We start from the raw sequence: 20,894 nt of genomic DNA on the forward strand, positions 1-20,894 counted from the left end.
TAAGGGTTTAAACAATCCACTGTTGATGTGGGAACACTGTAGGGTGTTTGTGCTCGTTTTCTGCACGAACACTGTTAACGGGAACACACATCCTGACAGCTGGTTTGAGCAGCGAAGACGTGTACTTTCTGTGTCGATTCCTGTAGGGTTTTTTAATTTACGTTTTTGTGTACAGCATTATTATTTCTTTTACATAGTTTAGCCTTTGACTGTTTTCCTGATGGCGACGGTGGAGGAGCTGAAGTTGAGGGTGAGAGAGTTGGAGAATGAGCTGATAAAGTGTAAGCAGAAGCAATGTGCCGCGGAAGATGCTCACAGTCAGGCACTAAATAGACCGAAAATTGACAAAATGAGCGCCGAAGTTGTGGATTCCAACCCGTACAGGTAAGTTTGTTTTTTAAATGTATTCATTATATGGTCTTTCAATTGATTTTTGTGTAGACGGCTCACTATGTTGAGAGCCGACGCCTTCCTGTGAGTCATACACCACAAGCTAATCTCAGCTGTGTTTTTATTTTAGTCGCCTCATGGCTTTAAAGAGAATGGGCATCGTAGATGATTACGAGGTATGTTCAAAGTTTTTTTTTTTTTAATACTACACGGTTTCTGATTGCTCTCCCTTCCAAGTGTTCATATTTAAAATAAACAATAAAGGAAAACTGCTGTTACAACATTAAATTATCTTTATCTAGCGATATATGTTTATAGAAACCCAAACCCGATATTCATAATAGCATGATTACATACAGATGTTTACCTACACTCATTATGGCCATGAATGTCGTGGTGATTTGGGGCTTTTATTGATTTCTTTGATCTGTTCTTTTTCTGGGGTGGAATGATCGTAAGATACATCTTTAATCATTTACAAAACAAAAATTGGGTTCATAAGATTGAATTCATGTTGGATTTTGTCTAATCCACACAAGTTCAAAACATACATTAAGTAAATAAATAAGTACTACTAGTACTAATACTTGGTTAATTGTCTTTCTGCCAGTTGAACCTCAACCAGGTTTTGCCATAACTCTCACTGTATATTTGGCCACTCTTGACAGCCATTAGGCATAGTCCGCTAATTTTAAATAGAGAGATAGAAAAGAGTTTATTTTAAACATGTATATATAACTAAAACGTTTTGAGCAGGGTTGAGGTCGGAGCTTTGGGAATGGCCGATCCAGCAGCTTAATGTTAGTTCCTTTATCCATTCCAAAACCAGTTTTGATGTGTGTTTGGGATCATTGTCCTGCTGGAACACCCAATTTTGTCAAGGTTCAGCCATCTAGCTGTTGATTTGGGGTGAAGCTGAAAAGCCCAAACATAATGACATTCATCCCCAAGATGAGTGTATGTAAATTTCTGTTCACATCTGTAGCTATCAAAGCAAAGTTGGAGGCTTTTGTGTTGAGAAATGTGAGTAATTATTGTTTATAAACTTGTTGACAGAGAATTCGGACATTCACAGTAGCTGTGGTTGGAGTTGGGGGAGTTGGCAGTGTGACAGCTGAAATGCTCACTAGATGTGGCATTGGTAAGGTAATAGAAGCTTTCATTATCTTTCACTTTTACTTGATTTAAATTTAAATCCATGTCCATCTGTGCTGATTTTACCCTTACCGTGGCTTGTTCTTGTTTTGTGGCATCCCAGTTGCTCCTTTTTGACTATGATAAAGTAGAGCTGGCCAATATGAACAGGTTGTTCTTCCAGCCTCACCAAGCAGGCCTCAGCAAAGTGGAAGCAGCAGAACACACACTCAGGTACACTGTTTTCAACAGATATCCACTTTTTCACCAAAGCCATTCAGTTTCTTTCAAATATATGTAACTTCCCTTTTCCCCAAACAGAAACATCAATCCAGACGTGTCATTTGAAACCCATAACTACAACATTACTACGATGGAAAATTTTACACATTTCATGGATCGTATCAGGTTAGGATTCATATTGTATATTTTATGTTTTCTTCCTCTGTCCCTTTTTTGCACCAGCAAATAATGTGTGTTTTCAGTCATGGAGGGCTGGAAGAAGGAAAACCAGTGGATTTGGTCCTGAGCTGTGTGGACAACTTTGAGGCAAGAATGGCCATCAATACAGTGAGTGTGTATACATGTCAATGTCACAAAAAAAAGAGATTTTAAAAAAAATACATGTCACTCTTACAAGTTGAATTCATTTTGGTGTTTGTTTCAGGCCTGCAATGAACTCGGTCAGATCTGGATGGAGTCTGGTGTCAGTGAGAATGCTGTGTCAGGACACATCCAGCTCATCATTCCTGGGGAGACGGCCTGCTTCGCTGTATGCTCACACTTAAATAACAACAACATATCTTTGCAATACGATGACGTCCAGCTCTTACAGAAAAATGTAGTTGCATTATAAAACCATATGACACCCTCTCTCTTAGTGTGCTCCTCCACTTGTGGTGGCAGCCAACATTGATGAGAAGACCCTAAAACGGGAGGGTGTGTGTGCTGCCAGCTTACCAACAACCATGGGTGTTGTGGCAGGTCTCCTTGTGCAAAATGTCCTCAAGTAGGTTTATTTTCATGTTTTTCTGGGCAGGTTCAAATCTAAAAGTGTAAAGTGAAGTTCAATATTATTTATTAAATGTTTTGTCTTCCAGATATCTTCTAAAGTTTGGTACTGTTAGTTATTATCTTGGCTACAATGCCATGCAGGACTTCTTCCCTGCCATGGCAATGAAAGCTAACCCTCAGTGTAATGACCGTCACTGCAGGAGACAACAGGAGGAGTACAAGGTGTGTGTGCTCACTGTTTGCTCATGTAACAGGATTACAAGACTGATTAAAGTCCCATTCTCACTGCTTTTATATAGTGTTAGAAAAGCTAACCTTACTCATTGGTTTTCTGTTCAGAGGACAGAAGCAGAGCGGCCCAAAGTGGAGGTCGTACAGGAAGAGGAGGAGGTTGTACATGAAGACAATGAATGGGGTGAGCAAAAGAAACTTGTACAGTGTCCTAACTGTAACATAGTTTTTGTGTTGTTGTTTTTTTGTGTTAATGTGCATTAATATACAAAAATGTGGTGCGCAGGTATTGAGCTGGTATCAGAGGTGACTGAAGAAGAGTTAAAGGCTGCTTCAGGTACTGTGCCCGACCTCCCAGAAGGCATCACAGTGGCTTATACCATTCCAACTGAGGTTAGTACGCTTTAAGATACCACAGCTTTGAAATGCCTAACTAGGAGCCCTGTATGGGTAGACTCATTAATTAAAAAAAATATACTGACATTTATATCAAATACTTTTTTGCCTCAAGTAATAATGGTGAAGTCAAATATTTACAGCACTAAGTGACTTTCAGTGACTCTTCAGTTTTACTTTCGTTCCATACTGCTTTTAAATGAAATTACTGTGGAGAGTACTGTTGGGCTTGAAGATAATTTCTAAAAAAGCGGCATTTTGTTGTAATGTTTTAGTGTTTGGTCTTGACTATGAACCCAATTCAACTCAATTTTGATTCTACATTCTCTGGATTGTTTTCTCGTCTTTGAATTAGGAAAAAGCAGATGGCGAGACAGTGGAGGAGACTGAACAGAGCCTTGAAGAATTAATGGCTCAGATGAAAAAACTGTAGGAAACAATCTGAAGGTGCATTTCTCCTGTTAATATGAGACTAACCTTTTCTTGCCTGTGCATTCCAACATCATTGTGAAAATGCTAATTGCTGTACGATACAACCAGTTAAAGAATGAGTTCATCTAATCGCTGAAGACGTGGAATGCAATGCTGCTTGTGGTATTTCACACGCCGGGGAAAAAAAACAAAAAAAAAAACACACACACACACACAAACATCAGATATGTAATTTGCTGACATGGTAAAGTGTTTAGCACTTGAAATGGGAACATTTTCTAATATCAATAAAGCTGAAGATATCAGTTAGTGTTTTGCTTACCGAATGTGTGTCCCAACTTTTCAACATCCACAAAAATAGAAGAAATGTTTCCTGTTCAAGTTGTCTCAATAAAATATTTATTAGATGGACATGTTGGACTTTATTTTTATTTTCCTATACAGCTTTTACAGATGTTATTAACATGGTATTAATACATGAATAGATGCAAGCAGTGAAACATTTTGTATCTTGTATACGTGGCAAGACAATAGGTTTTGATACAATGTGTCCCTTTTGGCCTTAATGTATTGTACCTGAAGCCTTATATGTCACAGTGATGTCTTTGGTAAGACCCTTTAAATATTTTCAATAAATGAATAAATGCATGCGTACTTAATTTTGCATAAACACAGCCTTAAATCAGCTACAGATAATGATTCTTCAGATGTGTTTTACTTAATGGTCCAAGTTTTCCTTTTTCAAAACACTGTTGGATATGCATTGCATGTAACAAACATTAAAATATATATAAAATTCATAATGTAAACAATGTATATTTAAAAACAAAAAGTGCTTGGGATCTGACAGTCGTGTTAATCGTCATCAGGAGATAGTTCACATTCTAATGTTTCTTCTTCTGCACGTTCTCACTAACACCCTTTTGTACTGGGTGTTTGGCATGATTCACACAGAACAATTTGAATGCCTAGATTGAAAAACTAACATTTAAAATGTGAATATAATAATATAACCTGTTGTACCATACGATGTTGGCTATAATTAAGCATGTTTTTATGGCTGGAGTGACTTCATACCCACAAATAAATCTAGGCTAAGCTGAAATTTAAGTTTAGTGTAGCGTAGACCTGAGTTTAAAGCCTGTTAAAGAACTGATTTCTGAAGTGTATTACACATGACTGCATGCAAAACACCACTGACAGATATCCAGGTTTTTAACATGAATACTGTAAAGTTCACATTCCTTTTGGCAGGTACAGTATGTACCTTCAACCACATGTGATGCATGTGTGAATTTTAAATTAGTTTTAGTGAAATCAAAGGATTTCAGTAACACTGTATAATAGTTAGAGCTGTCCAAACAGCCATTACTAATCAGCTGCAAAGTACACCTAAGCAGGGTCACCTCTGAGCATGTGGGAGGGGAGCAGGTCCTCTCACACTAAATGCGTCTCCGCTGGAGGAATGGCGAGATGGGGCGTTACCACACACTAATGATGGCTCTGCCTCTTTGATCTCCATTGCACGCTTGTAAAGCTCTGCTGCCTTCTCGAAGTCACCCTCTTCATAGCTAGATTGAAATGTAAATTAAGAAATAAAATTTATAACGAAACCAATAACATTCATAATTAAACCTTTGCTAAATCTCACTCACTAATGTACCTTAGCACAGCCAGATTTTTGAGGGTCTCCCCAACCCGTGGATGAGAGCGACCCAAACTATCCTCGTAGATTTTCAGTGCTCGTTCATAAAGGGGCAAGGCATCGCTGTGCTTCTTCTGCCAAAGACACAAAAGAAATCACAGTTAGTTTTGCTCTGCATAACCTAAAATGTTAACAGTCAGTGAGATGACAAATAAAAATTTATGCAAATCATTTAAATTCACTGGTTCAATACAAGTTAAATATGCTTATTATAAGTAATTTACTTGCTAGCAGAGGTAACTGCCCTTGCATGCCTTTATTTACGATTACTGTTTTACATACTCATTCTATGTGCATCATAATATGTCGGGGGGGAAGAAAATTGTACTTTACATTTATTAATGTGAGAGTAAAAATGTAAATATAACATTTGATAGGATCACAACATAGATAATAAACATAAAGTTCTAAAAATTTAACCAGCTGTTTCTAAGATGCAGTACTCAAGAGTAGTACTCACATGCATTAGTAACTGTAAAAATCCCATGTAAGTCATCATCCTCTTTATTTATAAAGCACTTTAAAGCAACCACAACTGATGCAAAGCGCTTTACAGTGGAACTAAATAATATAAATACATATGATATAAATAAAAAACATAAAAAAGAAAAAGGCCAGGACAGGGGTCATATGCTCTCTTTTACGATTTCCTGTTATCAGTTGTGCAGCTGCAGATGCGAGAGCAATGACTGACTGACTCCCACATAAAGTGGGGTGGCTGTAGCTCAGGTGGTAGAGCAGGTCATCTACTGATTGGAAGGTTGGTGGTTCGATTCCTGGCTTCCCCTAGTCTGCATGCCAAATATCCTTGGGCAAGATACTAACCCCAAATTGCTCTCCGATGCATCCATCGGAGTATGAATGTGTGTGAATGTTAGCTATAAAAAAAGCACTTAGAAAGATGTGCTTGTGCGAATGGGTCTGAATGGGTGAATGCACATGTAAAGCACTTTGAGTGCTCAGATGAGTAGAAAAGCGCTATATAAGAACCAGTCCATTTACCATAAAGTGAGTTGCAGTAGTTCAGATGGGATGAAATAAAAGCATCGATCACTGTTTCAATGTACTGTGTAGAAAGAACTGACTGACTGTTGCCAATCGCCATAATGTATAAGAAGTACTTTAATTTTGTGAATAAATGTTCATAATAATCTATTTTGATTTACATTTTCCTTAATGTAATGTTTTGAAGTCGGATATAGCTATTTTTTCTTAAGTAAGATGATCCCTTTTTTTATTGAGGTATGCAATTCTGCAGTGCGCAGTTGAGACAACAGAAGCAGGGTAAGTCTCACCAGTTGGCAGTAGATTACTGCCAGGTTGACCAGTGCGGTGGCTACACTGGGGTGCTTGGGGCCAAAACTTTTTTCCCTGATATCCAGCGAGAGCTCATAAAGTGGAACAGCCTTCTCTAGTTTCCCCTGAACAAAACACATGAAGTGAAATCATTTGCCTAATTCAAGACAACATCAACAGAAAGTATCATGTGAGTGCCATTTGTCTTACTCTGCGTTTATAGAGCATGGCGAGGTGTTTGAGTGTGTATGCCAGAGAAGGGTGGTCAGGAGACAAGGCTTTCTTGCGGATGTCTAGAGCCCTTTCATACATGTCCTCAGCTGCTTCATATTCTCTCCTTTCAGTGTGCAGTGCAGCCAGGTTGTTGAGTGACTGAGCACAGTCCGGGTGATCAGGACCGAGGACCCGCTGGCGCATCTCCAAAGAGCGGGTTAAAAACACCTTGGCTGCACTGGTGAGGGCAAAGAGAAGGGTTTTAGTTGAGCTGATGGAATTAAAAAAAAAAAAAACAAAAAAAAAAAACACACATATTACTGATCATTTGAAGTACAGGTACTAGACTGGAACTATACACTGAGGGCATTGAGAATCTATAATATTATAAAGCAAAATCTGTGGACATGCTAGGTGCTGTTTCCTTACTCTAGGTTGTTCTGGAGGTAATAAAGAACACCCAGTTCATTTAAAGTTTTGGCACAGTCTGCAGAGTCTTTTCCTAGGGTCAACTCTTCCAGCTGCAGGGCTCTGCGCCTCAACAAACTGAAGCCATACTGAAAGGAGGAGTAGATAAAAGACATCCAATATCTCTCATTAAAGGAGTATGACTAAGTGTGTAGGAATCTGAGAACGACACTCACCATATGACCTTTCTGTCGAGCAGTTTTCTGACGGATCTTCATAGACCTCTTCCTGAGTTTCTCTGCTTGTTCATACCTGAACAAAAGCACCAGATGTTAGCTCTTAAATGTGTTTCTTTAATTGAATCCTGACTTGGCAGAGTGTGATTTAGTCCTCTGAATTTTTTAAATAATCACAACAGCTGGTGTTTGTCTTTAATGAAGATATAGCCTGACTGAAACACCTGCAACTATTAACGGCAATTTCATAACATTAGCCCCAAGATAGTCCTGTTTACTTGTTTTGCTTCTGATAGAGCATGGCGAGTGACTCCAGTTCTCGAGCCACACTGGCATGCTCGGCGCCGTAGGCATTCTCGCTTATCTCAAGGGCTTGCTTGTACAGCTGCTCAGCATTTCCATACTTCTTCCATTGGACATAAACTCCAGCCAGCTGGTGCAGAGAGCGAGCTACACTGGGATGGTCTGGATCCAAGGCTGTCTCTCTAATCTCAAGAGACCTTTGTAAAGGTGCTACAGCCTAAACAAATAAAAAATAAACAGAATCAGACATATACACAATTACCATGAGCTCATTCTTAGCAGGAAAAAAAAAGATTAGACTTCTTCAGACAATGTAGGCAAAATTTAAGCCTTTTAAGACTAGGCAGGAAAAGATGTGTGGTGAGGAATAAACATAGTGCTTTTAATATTACAGCCATTCACCCTACCTGACTAGGGAGGCCCAGATCTTTGAGGAAACGTCCCAAAGTCTCATACAGATTTGCGAGCCTGGTCATGCTGTCTTCACTCTCGCAGCTCTTCTCGTAGCGCTTCAGAGAGTCAAAATACTCGGTGGCCATGGAGCTTTTGTCTTTGCCGACATACTGCCAGTAGGCCAAGAGCTCAGAGAAATGACCCCTAAAAAACAAAACACACATCTTTGGCAAAGTAGCTGAAGAAATGCATCAGGCTTTGTGACAATGCCTCGTATGTATGCATGCTTTCAGGCAACACTAACATGTACCTCTTGTAGAGATTTTGAGAGACAAACAAGTTCAAGAGGCTGAGCTGCAGTTTAGGTTTGTCCTCCTCCTGCTGGAGCAGCCAGGGAAGCTCATCTGCGACACGCCACGTCACTCGATCCTGGCTAAAAACACACACACATATACATTGATATGAGTTGTTATGACAGAGCTGTGTGATTTGTGTGGATCTCTGCAGGACCTGAGTTGCTGGTTGAAGTAATAAATTAGTTTCTCTCTATAAGTGGTGGAGCTACTTCCTCCAGTCAGAAACTCTAGCCTCACAGCTTCCCAAGCCTGTCAGAAAAACAGAAAGATGAAAAATGCAAAATTGCAGCATAATTCTATTATGCATTTTGTTTTTATTGATGCTGCTGTATCATTTTACCGACTAAGAAGCCTAATTACCTGTAGATGTTGAAACCTGATGAGTCCACAACGGAGTGTTACAATGCAGAGTCTGTTCAAGAGGTACAGCAGAGAGCACAGGACAGGCAACTCTACCTCTGGGAAAAGATCTAGTACCTCTGATTCACTCACTCCATTATGGCTGGCACATACAAGGCCCAGTATCTAAAGGCAGACAAAAAACAATCACCTATTCCTCTGCTACACATTGGAAAAAAACATCAAATAAAGAAAAATTTTCACATTCACATTAAAACCAGAAAGGGTATGTGTTTCTCTGATGCCAAATTAAATTACACACATATTTCAAACTAAAAGCAATAAGGACGGGAAAATCTGTGTTTAAGTCACCTCTCTCATAATGGGGCGCTCTCTGTCCGTGCTGAAAGAGTTCAATGTCATTTTGAGTGCCAGGCGGTAAAGTGACATGGTGTCCTGACACTGCAGACACTGCTCCAGGCTCTTCTCCAGCAACCCACAGGATCTACTGTTAGGAAGCAAATTAAAAAAAATTTAAAAGGGTCAAACAGGCTGTCCAACTCTGCAGAGGATACGTGCTGGATTTGAAGGTTTTTATTTTTTTCATTCATTTACTTCTTTATTTATTTTTTTTAATAATGTATTTATAATTGTGAAAGCAGAGGTGGCGAACCTGGTGATCATCCTTGCCAGCAGTGTGACATATAATGCATTGCATGTCGATGCACAGCGACAGTGCCTTTCCAGCTTCTTCTCCTGAAACAAAATACACACATTCAGGTATCACAATCTTTAAAAAACAAACAAACATACTGCCGCTAAGGATTTTTAAATGTCTTTGAAGGACCTTGTGATGGGGTCACAACTGACCTGATCCCTAGTAAGTTTGAGATCCATGCTCTGGCACTCTGCATTGACTATACTCCTGACCTCTCTGGGACTCAGTGGGTCTAAGTGGAGTGTGGGCCACAACCTAAACACACAAAGTCGCAGAAAAGCATATGAATAGCCATTTTGACCAATACTGGGATACTGGGAATTCACCGATTGTGTATTACCTCCAAGCCTGAGGGCAAGTCTCTACATTGACAGACACCACCACTCTGACATTGACAGGCAGAGGGTCAATTAGCCACTTCATGTGTTTTTCTGCTTGCTAGAGCAAAAGGGGACAAACAGTAGTACAGACAAAAATATACAGCAGAGAGTAAACCCAGCTGAGTTGAATTTTGAATTTTATATAGTTGTAGAGGCTGTTAACCTGTATTTGGTCAATGGAATCAATGATGATGATAATGTTTCCTTGATGGCGCGCTGACAGTCTTTCAAGCCAGCGGGGAAACTCTTCTAAGATCTTACTGGGCTCCATGGATAAGCCGGAAATGGACCAGAAGTGCTGCAGCAGCTGTTTGAAAACAGACAGGAATAAAAGCTGTTTCTTTCAGTAGTTTAATAATGCAGAGTCATCAGTGTAAGAAAGCATTAACAAGAAGCAATCAGAGATATCCCTTACTTTAACTGTGAGGCGTTTGATAATGAGAACTGGCTCTGAGCTTGTTGAAAGTGGGCGACCAACAAAATGATACAGAAACAAGGTGTTGGGGGATTGTTTCTGCTGGAGCTCGATCCTGAAGAGAATTCAAGAATAATTAGCAAAGCAGGCAAAGCATGCAAAAGGTCCAGAATATTCCAGATCATTAAAAAGAACATACTTGTCCATTTAATATATAATATAAAACAAGATTCTTTTTTCCAAGGGTGCAAGAGTGTTGGCCTGAAGTGATTGGAGAGTTCAATTCAATTCTGTTTTATTTATATTTCGCCAAATCACAACAACAGTTTCTTCAAGGCGCTTTATATTGTAAGGTAAAGACCCTACAACAATACAAAGAAAACAGAGAAGGTTGAACGGTTATAATTACTTTGTAACATTTCTAAATGTACTGCTTAAAAGTTTGGAAACCTATTAAAGACTTACAACAGTTTTATTTAAGAGGAATTCATGACGTATATGTTATAATTAACTGAAGAAATTAGTTCTTACCATTTGGAGAGTAAAAGAGATTTTCCTGAGCCTGGACCCCCAGATACCAGGAGAGGTGGTGTTGGAGGGGGAGCAGCTATCATGTCATTCAAACGATCTATATACTGAGGTCATTGATGCATCACAGCATTAGTAATATCAATGAAAAGTAGGATCTGAAGACAAAATCATAAGGTTGAAGGGATCAGTAAGAACTGAAGTACCTTCTGGAAGCTTAATTGTGAGGTGGTGCCGCTACAAGCCTGCTGATAGGCCTCGATCTGCTCCTGCTCATCATGTAGGTCCCACAGCACATCTCCAGAGTCTTCTTCGCACCCCTCGTCTATCCCAGAGTCCTTAGACTCAACATCTGCTACTTCAAGACCCAGCAACTCCTGGACGAAACAGGAAAGAAAAAAAAATCAGACAAAAAAAGGTTTCAGTTTTAATTCTTATACCATAGACTTTAAGCTTTGTGAATTGATAAAAATAAGGATGTTAAAAGACAGTCTGTACCTGCTTGATGATTTTCTCTAGCTGAGCATAAATCAGGCTGGCCCCCTCCTCTGCAGAGCCACTATGATCCACTACCTAGTAATGTTCAAAACAGGTTTGGGACAGACACAGTATTCGATTGCATTTAAAGACAATAAACAGAAAAATATCAGCTTTTTCTCCACAGTTATTATTTTATTTATACTGATGCATTGCATGAAATGGGTTGAAACTAAAAAAAAAACTTTTCTAAAATTATTAACCATATAAGTACCTTGATTTTAGCAGCCTTGTCTGCAGCATTGACCCGTTCGAGCAGTTGCCTGATGGGTCCATTTAAATTGTGATCTTCTTCGGTCCTAAGATACAGCACCAATGGACGGCCATCTGGATTCTTAACAAAAGCCTCTTCACAATCCTCCACCACAGAGCTACGGCAATGTATTATGCGTGAATATTAAACACAAACCTTCATTAATCTTTGGAGAAAAAAAAAGAATTTGTGTGCAATCTTTATTATAAGGTTATCAATTTCCTAAACTCACCATACCTAGGCACAGTAGATTTGAGAAGAAGAACACACAGAGAACTCCTTTCAATCTCCTGCTTGCGCTCTACAGCGTATGAAGCCGCATTCTCCTCTGGGAAGAAGACATTAAGGTAGAAATGGCCTAGACTCTCACATATTCGCCGCAATACAGAGGTGTGTTTCTGCAATTAAAACATTAAGCACAGTTTTCCCAGACCTGATTAATAATAAGGTATAAGGTTATAATAAGGTTAAAGGTATTTTTCACAAAAACTGCCATTTTAAACCCACAATCCCACACACAGATTTTCTCAATGATAAAATCAAGTTTTGTTTTATCTTTTAATTTGATTTAATTAAAATTCTATGAGTGGATCTGACTCAATGAAATACAAAATGTCCAAAATTAAAAAGAAAAAAAAATCCAAATAATGATTTTATTGGTATATTTATCGAGTCATTCATTTTTATCTGAGCTTAGTTCAGCCTTTCATAATATAACGCTACGGTCCTATCACTGTGTTACTTTAAGCCATGTCCAAGAAACAGCCACGTAAAAGTGGGCAGCGTTATGGTGGTACGACAACATCACATGAAAACAGAATGTTTACAGTGTTTACAGTGTTCATCTTACCGACCTTTATAAAAATATCCAGCTCAGCTTTGGTTTCCTGGGTGAAGATCAAGTAGCAGCGGACTGTGTTGCTCCACAGTGCCTGGGGAACGTGAGGTGACACCTGCAACAGACTCGCCACAGCAGCATCCCAATCATCTGACAAAGACAGACACATATGGTAAAATATACAAGTCATGCCCATGAAGAGATAAGTGAATATGTTAATAAAAAATCATAATAACTAGGTCATCTAGAGGTCAGTTTCTCAGAAACACTCTCTTCCCTCTCAAAGTTTCCTTACCTCTGCTCACATTAGCAAAGGGCCCTTCCACATCTATTAAACTGTGTGCAAACTCTGGTCCTCTGAATGTTTGTTGCAATTGCATCATGCTGCCCATAGAGGGCTCACTTCCCAGCACACCCCCAGTCCAGTACTCACACTGTGTTCCTGCAGCTGAAGACATTTAATAAATCATTGTGGTGTTTTATCATCATATTTGCTGGACAGGAAAACTTATGCAGAACAGATTGACAGCTTAATAACAAAAAGTTCCCAATAGTGTGAATTTTTGTCTTACCAGTGACAGTGGTTTGGTTGTCATCTGAATCTGAGTCATTTGGGTCATAAACCTGGATGCCCTGAGCCTGTAACTGTTGAAGTTTGGCTTCCAAGTCCCTTTTGGCCCGCAGGAGATCCTGTATCTCCTTTTCTTTTGTCTCCCGGAAAATCTGGTGGTGATTTTGCCAAAAGGTTAAAGCTGCACTAGAAAGAATGCAATGCCACAATCGTTCTCAAACTGTGGGGCACAGAGCTGTGTCAGGGCTTGGACAACCAGAGCCAAAATTTTGGGTCAACTAAGATGAATGGATGTTATTGTACTTTTATCATACTTTGACTTTTACTTCAAATTTGATCATTTTATGCTTGGTTATTGTTGATGATTGTAAAAGAAAAACATGTGAGGTATTAGGGTGAACTTTCACCCTCTTGTAAAATGAGGCGTGATGCGGTGTACTAGTGCTGTGGGATACTGCAAATTTTAGTACAGATCCGATACCAAATAAACACAGGGTCAGTATTTCTGATACTTTTAACCTATAAATCCAGATTGTGTAGCGGAGAGCAATGTGTCAATAAATTTACAAATTCTATACAAACACATTTTAATGACCACTAAGATTTAGACATTTTCCATAGTGGGCACTGTTTGAGGATGTTTGATCACTAGTATCAATCTGATAACAATACCGACTTTGGTATTAATCTGCCTAAGTCTATGATGTACCTTAAACTGACGTTTTACTTTGTCCCTGTCATGTTCAAATGTGGCAGCCCTCTCCATAGCTTGATATTTTGCCTCAAGAGCACTCTCTTTCTCTCTGAGGATCTTCTGGTAGGTCTTCTGCAGAGCCTGTAGTGACATTGAAAATAGCAGCATCCCACCATCACATTAAATCATCCAAAAGCCCACAACTTTTTCAGTGAGGTTAGAATAAGCCTTGTGCATTTTGTTCATTATCACCTGCAGCTCTGCTCTCAGCCTCTTATTCTCCTCATCCAGCTTTGCTTCCTTCTTTTGCATGGATGAGATCTCGTTGTTCTTGCTGACACGGAAGATTTCGTACTCTTTACGGAGTCTTTCATACTCTGCAGCATACTCTAGATCCACAGATGCTGTGGATTTGAAACTGGCCCCAATCACACGAGGTCCTCGGCGGAAAGAGCTGCGCAGTAGTCGGGCTTTGGGCTTCACCTCGACGGGTATCTCACAGGCTTCCCCGCCTTCACCCCCATACCCGTCTTCGATAACCTCCCCTGGGCTAACCATAGAGGATGCGGTGCCCATGGTGGCCAAATAAGTTGGAGAAAAAGAACTGCTCAACTTTTTTCGATGCTCATAGCTGCTCCTGTGTAATAAAAGACGGAGCGGGGATGGAGTGTCAATTAAGGAAATCTTTTTTGGATGGTTTGTCACTGGCATTTCTGATCTTTAAGTCGTTTTTTTCCAGGCCGTCTCGTAAAACAACAACAACCAAAGGGCTAAGCTCTTTCCACAAAAGCAACAGGTAGCATTAGAATTATTTGTATTTATTTATTCATGTATTTATTATTAAGAACTGAAAAAGTGACAAAGCAACGCGTTTGCAGTTACTATCGAAATGGGTTTAAGCATACCCGACTAATAGCAACAAATCCAGATGAACTTAGTTAGCTTCGTTAACATTAAGTTTTGGAGCGGTTCAACACCTAACGGCGTCATTTATTAATGTAAAAACTAAAGCAACGGCACAGTAAAGTGTTTTAGCTGAGAAGACAACTGCCTACACGCCCAAGTTTGGCAAATGAAGGTTAAACAAATAACTACACTCACGGTCCGCTCCCCTCACAGCTTCTTCCTGGCTGCCTTGGTAACAAGGAGAAAATACGGGTACCCGCACAAGTCAAAAACAACAGAAGTTTATACCCCTCAAAGGTATGGGAATTACCCCATCTCTCGGTAATCAAAGAATTACGTTTCATGATGTAATAGATTCTGCCCCAACACGTAGTTCTTAAAACATTGTTATTTTTATCATCATCGTCATCTTCTTTGAGCTGCTCCCTTTAGGAGTCGCCACAGTGGATCATCTGCCTCCAGCTCACCCTATAGTTTGCATCCTCCTCTCTCACACTAACCTTCTACATGTCCTGCTTCTCCACGTCCACGAATCTTCTTTGTGGTCTTCCTCTTTTCCTCTTGCCTGGCACTCCCATATTCACCCCGTGCCCAAGAAATACATCCTCTATGCCTCCTCTGCGCATTTCACTTTGACTGACCAGGTCAAAGTAGGTCTCACTACCATCTTGTAAACCTTTCTGAAACAAATTTTACTTCATGTAATAGGTTTACTTTATAGTCTACATCATCAGGTCTGATCTTTTAAAAACTGTGTTAAAACTACTCTATCAGTTGGTTCAATGTTCTACTTGTGTCAAATATCAAATAAGGTATTTATATTGTTTATTTTACTATGACGTAATCTACAATCACAAAATCAACTGTTCTGTGTGTTTGTCACCATCAAGTGGTCGATTTGATCTGCTGCAAACTTCTTCAATCTTAGACAAATACTCTGAAGAAAGTTACGAGCAAACTATTTAATATTCAGATGATTAATTTTATTTTCAAAATAAGCGATAATTAGGTGCTAAAGCTTCTAAATGAGGTACACTTTTTGTAAAGTGGACAAAAACCCCAACAGCACACAGAGAACCTTCAACTTCCCGACACAAAGAAACCAAAACTGTAAAATAGCTCCTCGACGTTTCACCTGGGAGGCCTGAGCAGCTGTGCTGCATATTTTACACTACTGAGGCCATTGTAAACACACCATTTATTTTTCTGAAAATGTGCACATTCTTCTTGTTGTGTTGATCCCAACAACATCACAAAAGCTAAAACAGTGGCATGCTTATCACGTTGTTGCATCATCTCTTTTTAGCAACATTTTGTAGGTGTTAAGTAAAGGCACTGAAAGCACCACACTGTTTATATCCTTAACCCTCTGTCTCATTTTCTAATGTACCACGTGGCTCCACTAGGTAACGCATTTAGACTGCAGGAAGGAAACTTTAGCAGTCCACAGTTCTACTGCTGAATAATGCAGTTGCCTAATAACGCTTCTGCATCTGATGTGGATTTAACCTCTTGGCATTCTTACCAGAACCCCCCCCCCCACACACACACACACACACACACACTCTATTTCTTAACAATGAAATGTGATTATTAAGGTAGGGGTTTTTGTCATGAAAACCAGGATTCTTTATTCAAACTTTGAACTCTGGAACCAAAATAGACTGCAAGAGGCAACAATTGATTTTACTTCCGCTGAAGTTTAGGGCTCTTATTCGGAAAATGAGGTCACAGACTTTCAGTTACCTTTTGTGTGACAAATAAAGTATCGTAAAGCAGAAGCTTAGATGTTTCACTCATTCTGGATAATATTTCTGAGTAATTCAGAGAATAAAAATTAAAAATAGAATAAAATAAAAACAGAATTTCAAAAAATGTAAATAAATTTAAAAAAAAATGTCTCAGTCTTCAGTGCCAGAAAGCTAACAGGTCCCAAACTGACAAATTATCTTTGACCTATTATAGTTCCCTAAACAAGTACTGGCTAATTCTGACAATTTCAAAGTCGATTCATAATAATCAGGGGAAGTGCAGTTTATCTGATTTGCGGTTAGGTGCTATAGGAACCACGCTGACGTTTTTAACATGGTTACCATTACCTTCATTTTTTTTCCGTTTGCATTTTTTATATGACATCTTCCCTATTTTTACAGAACAGCTTAAGAAAGGTTTTCCTGTATAGACGGTTCAAAAAGAAATACATGACAGGATCCAGTATACCACTGATACAGGTGAGTGCAGATGTTATCTGATTGGCTTTTCTCAGCCCCTCAGTAATATTTCCAAGGCTCTGCTGTTGAATGTAGATTATCCTGCACACATGGTAGGGCACAAATGCGAACAGGAAGTTCATCACAATAAGTATAATCATTTTTATAGCTTTGCCTTTCACCGGTCGTTCTTCATTTTGCTGCACTGTTCTTAGTTTCAGCAGGATCAGTATGTATGAAACCACTATAGTGACGAGGGGAATTGCAAATGCCACAATAGTGGAAATTAAAGCTGTTGGATTTGGCTTTTCTAAGTACAGTTTGTTACAAATGCCAGATGAGTTGGTTTGTTTTCTTCCAGAAAAGAGTGTAGGAGTCATGCAAACAATAACCATCACCCACAGTATGCCAACCGCTACATTTGCATACAAAGGCTTCCTGAATGATTGTGACTTTAAAGGTATAACCACAGCCAGGAGCCTGTCCAGGCTGATGAAACTCATCAAGTAGAGGCTGCAGTACATGTTTAGATAGAACAAGAAGCCTAACAGCTGACAGATGATGTGTCCAAAGGGCCAGTGGTTATCAGATAGGTGGTAAATTATGCGCATGGGTAAGACGAGGACATAAGATATGTCGGCTACAGAGAGGTTTCTCAGGAAGACTCTTGATGGAGATGTGCTTTTCTGGTGAAAGAAGGCCCACAGAGCCAAGATGTTCCCAGGCACTGCGATGATGAAAATCAGGATGTAAAAAATGGAAAGAGAATAATTCCACAGAGCTCCAGAAGTGCCATAGAAGCTCTCTCCCTCCTCCCCGGAAACATTCATAGTTGTTGCGCAGAGGATCGGCCTGGTCCAGCACAAATTAGACACAAACAGCCTGTTATAACGATTGACAGCCACATGATAGCCTTTGTTCACTCACATGATGTTTTAGTGACTTTTTAAATTATCATAATGAAACTAAGAATGCAAAGAGAAAAATGTGACATAACGTTATGAAATCATATGCAGAATCATGTGTGTATTACACATTAGAAAGAGGAACTACTCTTGCGGAACGTCAGTGTAACAAGCAAGCAGGATTACATTTTCATTAACATCAACAAAAGAATAATTACATTCAAAAGGTACTTTTTTTTGGTAGTATAGCATATAAAAATGCTATATAGTAGAACTAACATATCACTGTGTATGTGTATGTGTGTACATACGCAAAAGGTAAAATCAACCAGAACATGAAAAAAGTCAACCAATCATAAACTATAACAATCTAATTAAATGTATACTGATAATGATACTGCCTTTAAAACCCAGTTAGCAACTTTGTAACTTCATTTGCCAAAGACACTTTGCTCTGTTGCAGAAAAATTAATTTGCATGTTCACTTAAACAATAAAGTGTACCAAACATGGCTACATGACTAAGTACAAAATTATTAGAGCTTATATGTTAGTGAATTACCTAAATGTTTGATAGTTTAATCCAAATGTAGGGTAACTCCAAACTGGCAATAATCATAAATCATCTCCTTACCTGTAACAGTAATGCAGAGCCGTGTTTTGCCACCAGTCGAAAAGCAATGATGTGTGCACAGGATACGGGCGAAGAAGAAGTGAGAAGTCATGTGTTTTGCATATCCACTTTTGTATTTACACACAAATACCATCTGTGAATCAGACCCACTCAAGGAAATAGGAAACTACAAAGAACTTGAAAAAGCCACGGAAGCCTGATGCACTACAAGCATGCAAGTCTTTATTTTTTGCTACTCCAACACACTTTTGTCTTTATTACATAGTTTCTTTATAGCATGATTTAAAGCTTTACAAAAAAAATGAGAGAAAATCAAATATTTACAAAATCTATCTGTGCAAACGTCGTCTTTTACACCACTCTCCTAAAGTAATCGAAAGGCATGCATACAAATAAACTTTGGTATGTTAACAAAACTACTTTTTTTCTTAGTAGAAGCTTTTATGTACACGTGGTAGAACAGGTTTATCACTTTGACTTAAGTACATTTAAACAACAATACATGTTAACTTAACAAACAGAGACCAGCAGTGCAAACACTGAGGTCAACACTTCAGCCACCCACAAGATTGCATGTAAATTCCCCTAAAAGGTCATGACTGAGTTAGGCTTGAAGTGAGTCATTATACAACAACTTTGGCAAATAGGCACAATAAAATGAAAACTTTTATTATTTAGTATACCTGTTGTAAATCAGTAAAATAAACCGGCAGTTCAAATGGGTGGAAACATGAGAAAATACTCTTAAAAAACTAAAGTTACTAATGAGTTTAAAATGTCTGTATACATCGTGTATACATTCAGAAAAAGGCATTTACAAGGGCAGCGTCGAATGTCCGGCAACATAGGAAATATAGAAGATTAAATATACTACGGTTATTCAATCTCTTGTTTCAAAAAAATATAACACAATTTTTTTTACATGATATTTTGTGATTGTACATCAACTCTCTATTCCCTACTCATAGCTACAGCAAGAAAATACATTTTTAAACACCATGAAAGCCTTCCACTTCAGCTACAAAGTGGCAACACTAAATCATTTATAGTTACATTACAAAATATTCTGTCATCTGGAACGCCTTCAAGAGAGAATCGATATCCAAGTAAGCATGATCCAAAATGTGAAAATGAAGATAAAAGTAGCAGTGTGTGAATGCCAGTGTCAAAGGAAAAACATGATTTGAGTGCATCACTTAATACTTTTACAAAAAAAAAAACTTTAATAAAAAGAAAATGAACAACAATCCAAAACCAATATAAAATATGATCAGGTCTACCTGCTATGCTGTAAAAGCCAGAGGGGTGATAATGGGGCTAAGTAGTGTCCTTAGCTGCTGTGGCTGTTGGGATGGAGGATTTGCCGCTGCTGCCGTTGTGGGACCTGTAGCTGGTGAAGCTGGGGGTGTGTATGGTGCGGATGCTCTTTCCACCTGGGCCCAAAGGTGTGGGCGACAGAGGGGAGGGGGAAGAGGATGAGGAGGAGGAGGAGGAGAATGAAGAGGAGGAGGAGTGGACTCGACCATTCTGCGAGGAAAACGAGAGAGCTTTACCTGTGTGCTGTGAGGGTGTGGGAAGTTTGAGGGATCCGTTAGACAGGGAGGGGATATGGGTGGAAGGTAGGGAGCTGGAACGAGGTGGGTGAGAGGACAGAATGGAGGACTTTGTCACAAAGGAGGAAGAGGAAGAAGGGTTAATGGGGTTAGTAGCATCTGAATTCTGTGTGGACTGGGAGCTGCCTTTAGTAGAGCTAGGATAAAAAGCAGGGATTTTAGAGATGGGTATAGTAGGGGAAGTCGTTTTATGATCCCCTCCCACTCTTTTAGCACTTCCGTTAGCCTGTAAACAGAGATGCCAAAACAGATACTTGTTGTCAAAAAAAGAAAACTTGCAAAATAATACATTTAAAAAAGGCAAGACAATGTTAAACAAAACTACAAGTTATTTACATGGACAGACACTATGACTACACAAGCATTAATATAACTAAGACAGAACTAAAAGACACCAAAAAACAAAAAAAACAAAACAATAAAAATACCCAGATACAAAAGCTGTCTTTTTTTTTTTTTACTGGGTTGCACAAAAGGTGAGAAACTGAACTGACAGACATGTTACCAAGAAACAGAACCAGGCAAAGGTTAGACAGTGCAATGGCAGACAGGATGGGTCTCTCTACAGAGTGGCTGTTTGTTAGAGGGATTGTTAGGCCTTGGGAAGAGCTGTTGGAGACATTTCAGAGAATAGATACGCGTAAGAGGTCCGGAGAGAATTAGGTAATAGGGTTAGGTGTTTGAAGAGTGATAGCAGATAGGGGAAAATGTGGGCCAGTGTTCCAGTGAAAGTGACGATGCAAGGTGGGTGGGTTATGCCGAAGTCTTGACGGTAAGAGAATGTATCACCTTGGGGTTAAGTAAGCTGTGCAGTGATGTTGGGTTTGAGCAGAGGTGCATTGTGAGA

At 39.2% G+C, this 20,894-nt stretch overlaps 4 protein-coding genes across 19 annotated transcripts in view; 1 reads left to right on the plus strand and 3 right to left on the minus strand.

The window, feature by feature from the left end:
- Positions 1–35: 35 nt before the first annotated feature.
- Positions 36–3,955, plus strand: uba5 (ubiquitin-like modifier activating enzyme 5). The gene is made up of 12 exons (XM_085173263.1): positions 36–384; positions 521–566; positions 1,447–1,536; positions 1,649–1,758; positions 1,846–1,932; positions 2,010–2,094; positions 2,192–2,296; positions 2,406–2,533; positions 2,625–2,760; positions 2,878–2,953; positions 3,056–3,162; positions 3,521–3,955. Exons 1-12 carry the CDS (start codon positions 221–223, stop codon positions 3,596–3,598), a joined length of 1,212 nt encoding a protein of 403 aa, XP_085029389.1. The 5' UTR covers positions 36–220; the 3' UTR covers positions 3,599–3,955.
- Positions 3,956–3,979: 24 nt separating this feature from the next.
- nphp3 (nephronophthisis 3) lies at positions 3,980–16,452 on the minus strand. The gene is made up of 28 exons (XM_085173246.1): positions 14,882–16,452; positions 14,033–14,417; positions 13,796–13,921; positions 13,088–13,238; positions 12,811–12,963; positions 12,532–12,665; positions 11,915–12,075; positions 11,639–11,795; positions 11,386–11,460; positions 11,094–11,264; positions 10,891–10,994; positions 10,360–10,474; positions 10,108–10,251; positions 9,905–10,002; positions 9,717–9,819; positions 9,520–9,602; positions 9,219–9,354; positions 8,868–9,032; positions 8,662–8,756; positions 8,462–8,584; positions 8,166–8,355; positions 7,734–7,975; positions 7,456–7,531; positions 7,241–7,368; positions 6,809–7,049; positions 6,598–6,723; positions 5,261–5,376; positions 3,980–5,168 (listed from the first exon to the last, which is right to left on the minus strand). The coding sequence occupies exons 1-28, from the start codon at positions 15,028–15,030 to the stop codon at positions 5,000–5,002; spliced, it is 4,116 nt and encodes a 1,371-aa protein (XP_085029372.1). The 5' UTR covers positions 15,031–16,452; the 3' UTR covers positions 3,980–4,999.
- Positions 16,453–16,580: 128 nt separating this feature from the next.
- LOC146511481 (uracil nucleotide/cysteinyl leukotriene receptor) lies at positions 16,581–18,513 on the minus strand. The gene is made up of 2 exons (XM_085173266.1): positions 18,435–18,513; positions 16,581–17,748 (listed from the first exon to the last, which is right to left on the minus strand). The coding sequence occupies exon 2, from the start codon at positions 17,724–17,726 to the stop codon at positions 16,812–16,814; it is 915 nt and encodes a 304-aa protein (XP_085029392.1). The 5' UTR covers positions 17,727–17,748; positions 18,435–18,513; the 3' UTR covers positions 16,581–16,811.
- A 121-nt stretch (positions 18,514–18,634) lies between these two features.
- kiaa1217 (KIAA1217 ortholog) overlaps positions 18,635–20,894 on the minus strand; it is a 121,004-nt gene continuing 118,744 nt past the window's right edge. For 15 of the 16 annotated variants that reach the window (XM_085173239.1, XM_085173231.1, XM_085173235.1 and 12 more), the window contains one exon: positions 18,635–20,273. In XM_085173239.1, the coding sequence (XP_085029365.1) occupies positions 19,752–20,273 (522 nt within the window). In that variant the 3' untranslated portion in view covers positions 18,635–19,751. The remainder of the gene's footprint in view (positions 20,274–20,894) is intronic. The other variant, XM_085173236.1, reaches the window with a different exon arrangement.

This window comes from Neolamprologus multifasciatus, chromosome 9 (assembly GCF_963576455.1).
Source record: "Neolamprologus multifasciatus chromosome 9, fNeoMul1.2, whole genome shotgun sequence".
NCBI lineage: Eukaryota > Metazoa > Chordata > Actinopteri > Cichliformes > Cichlidae > Neolamprologus > Neolamprologus multifasciatus.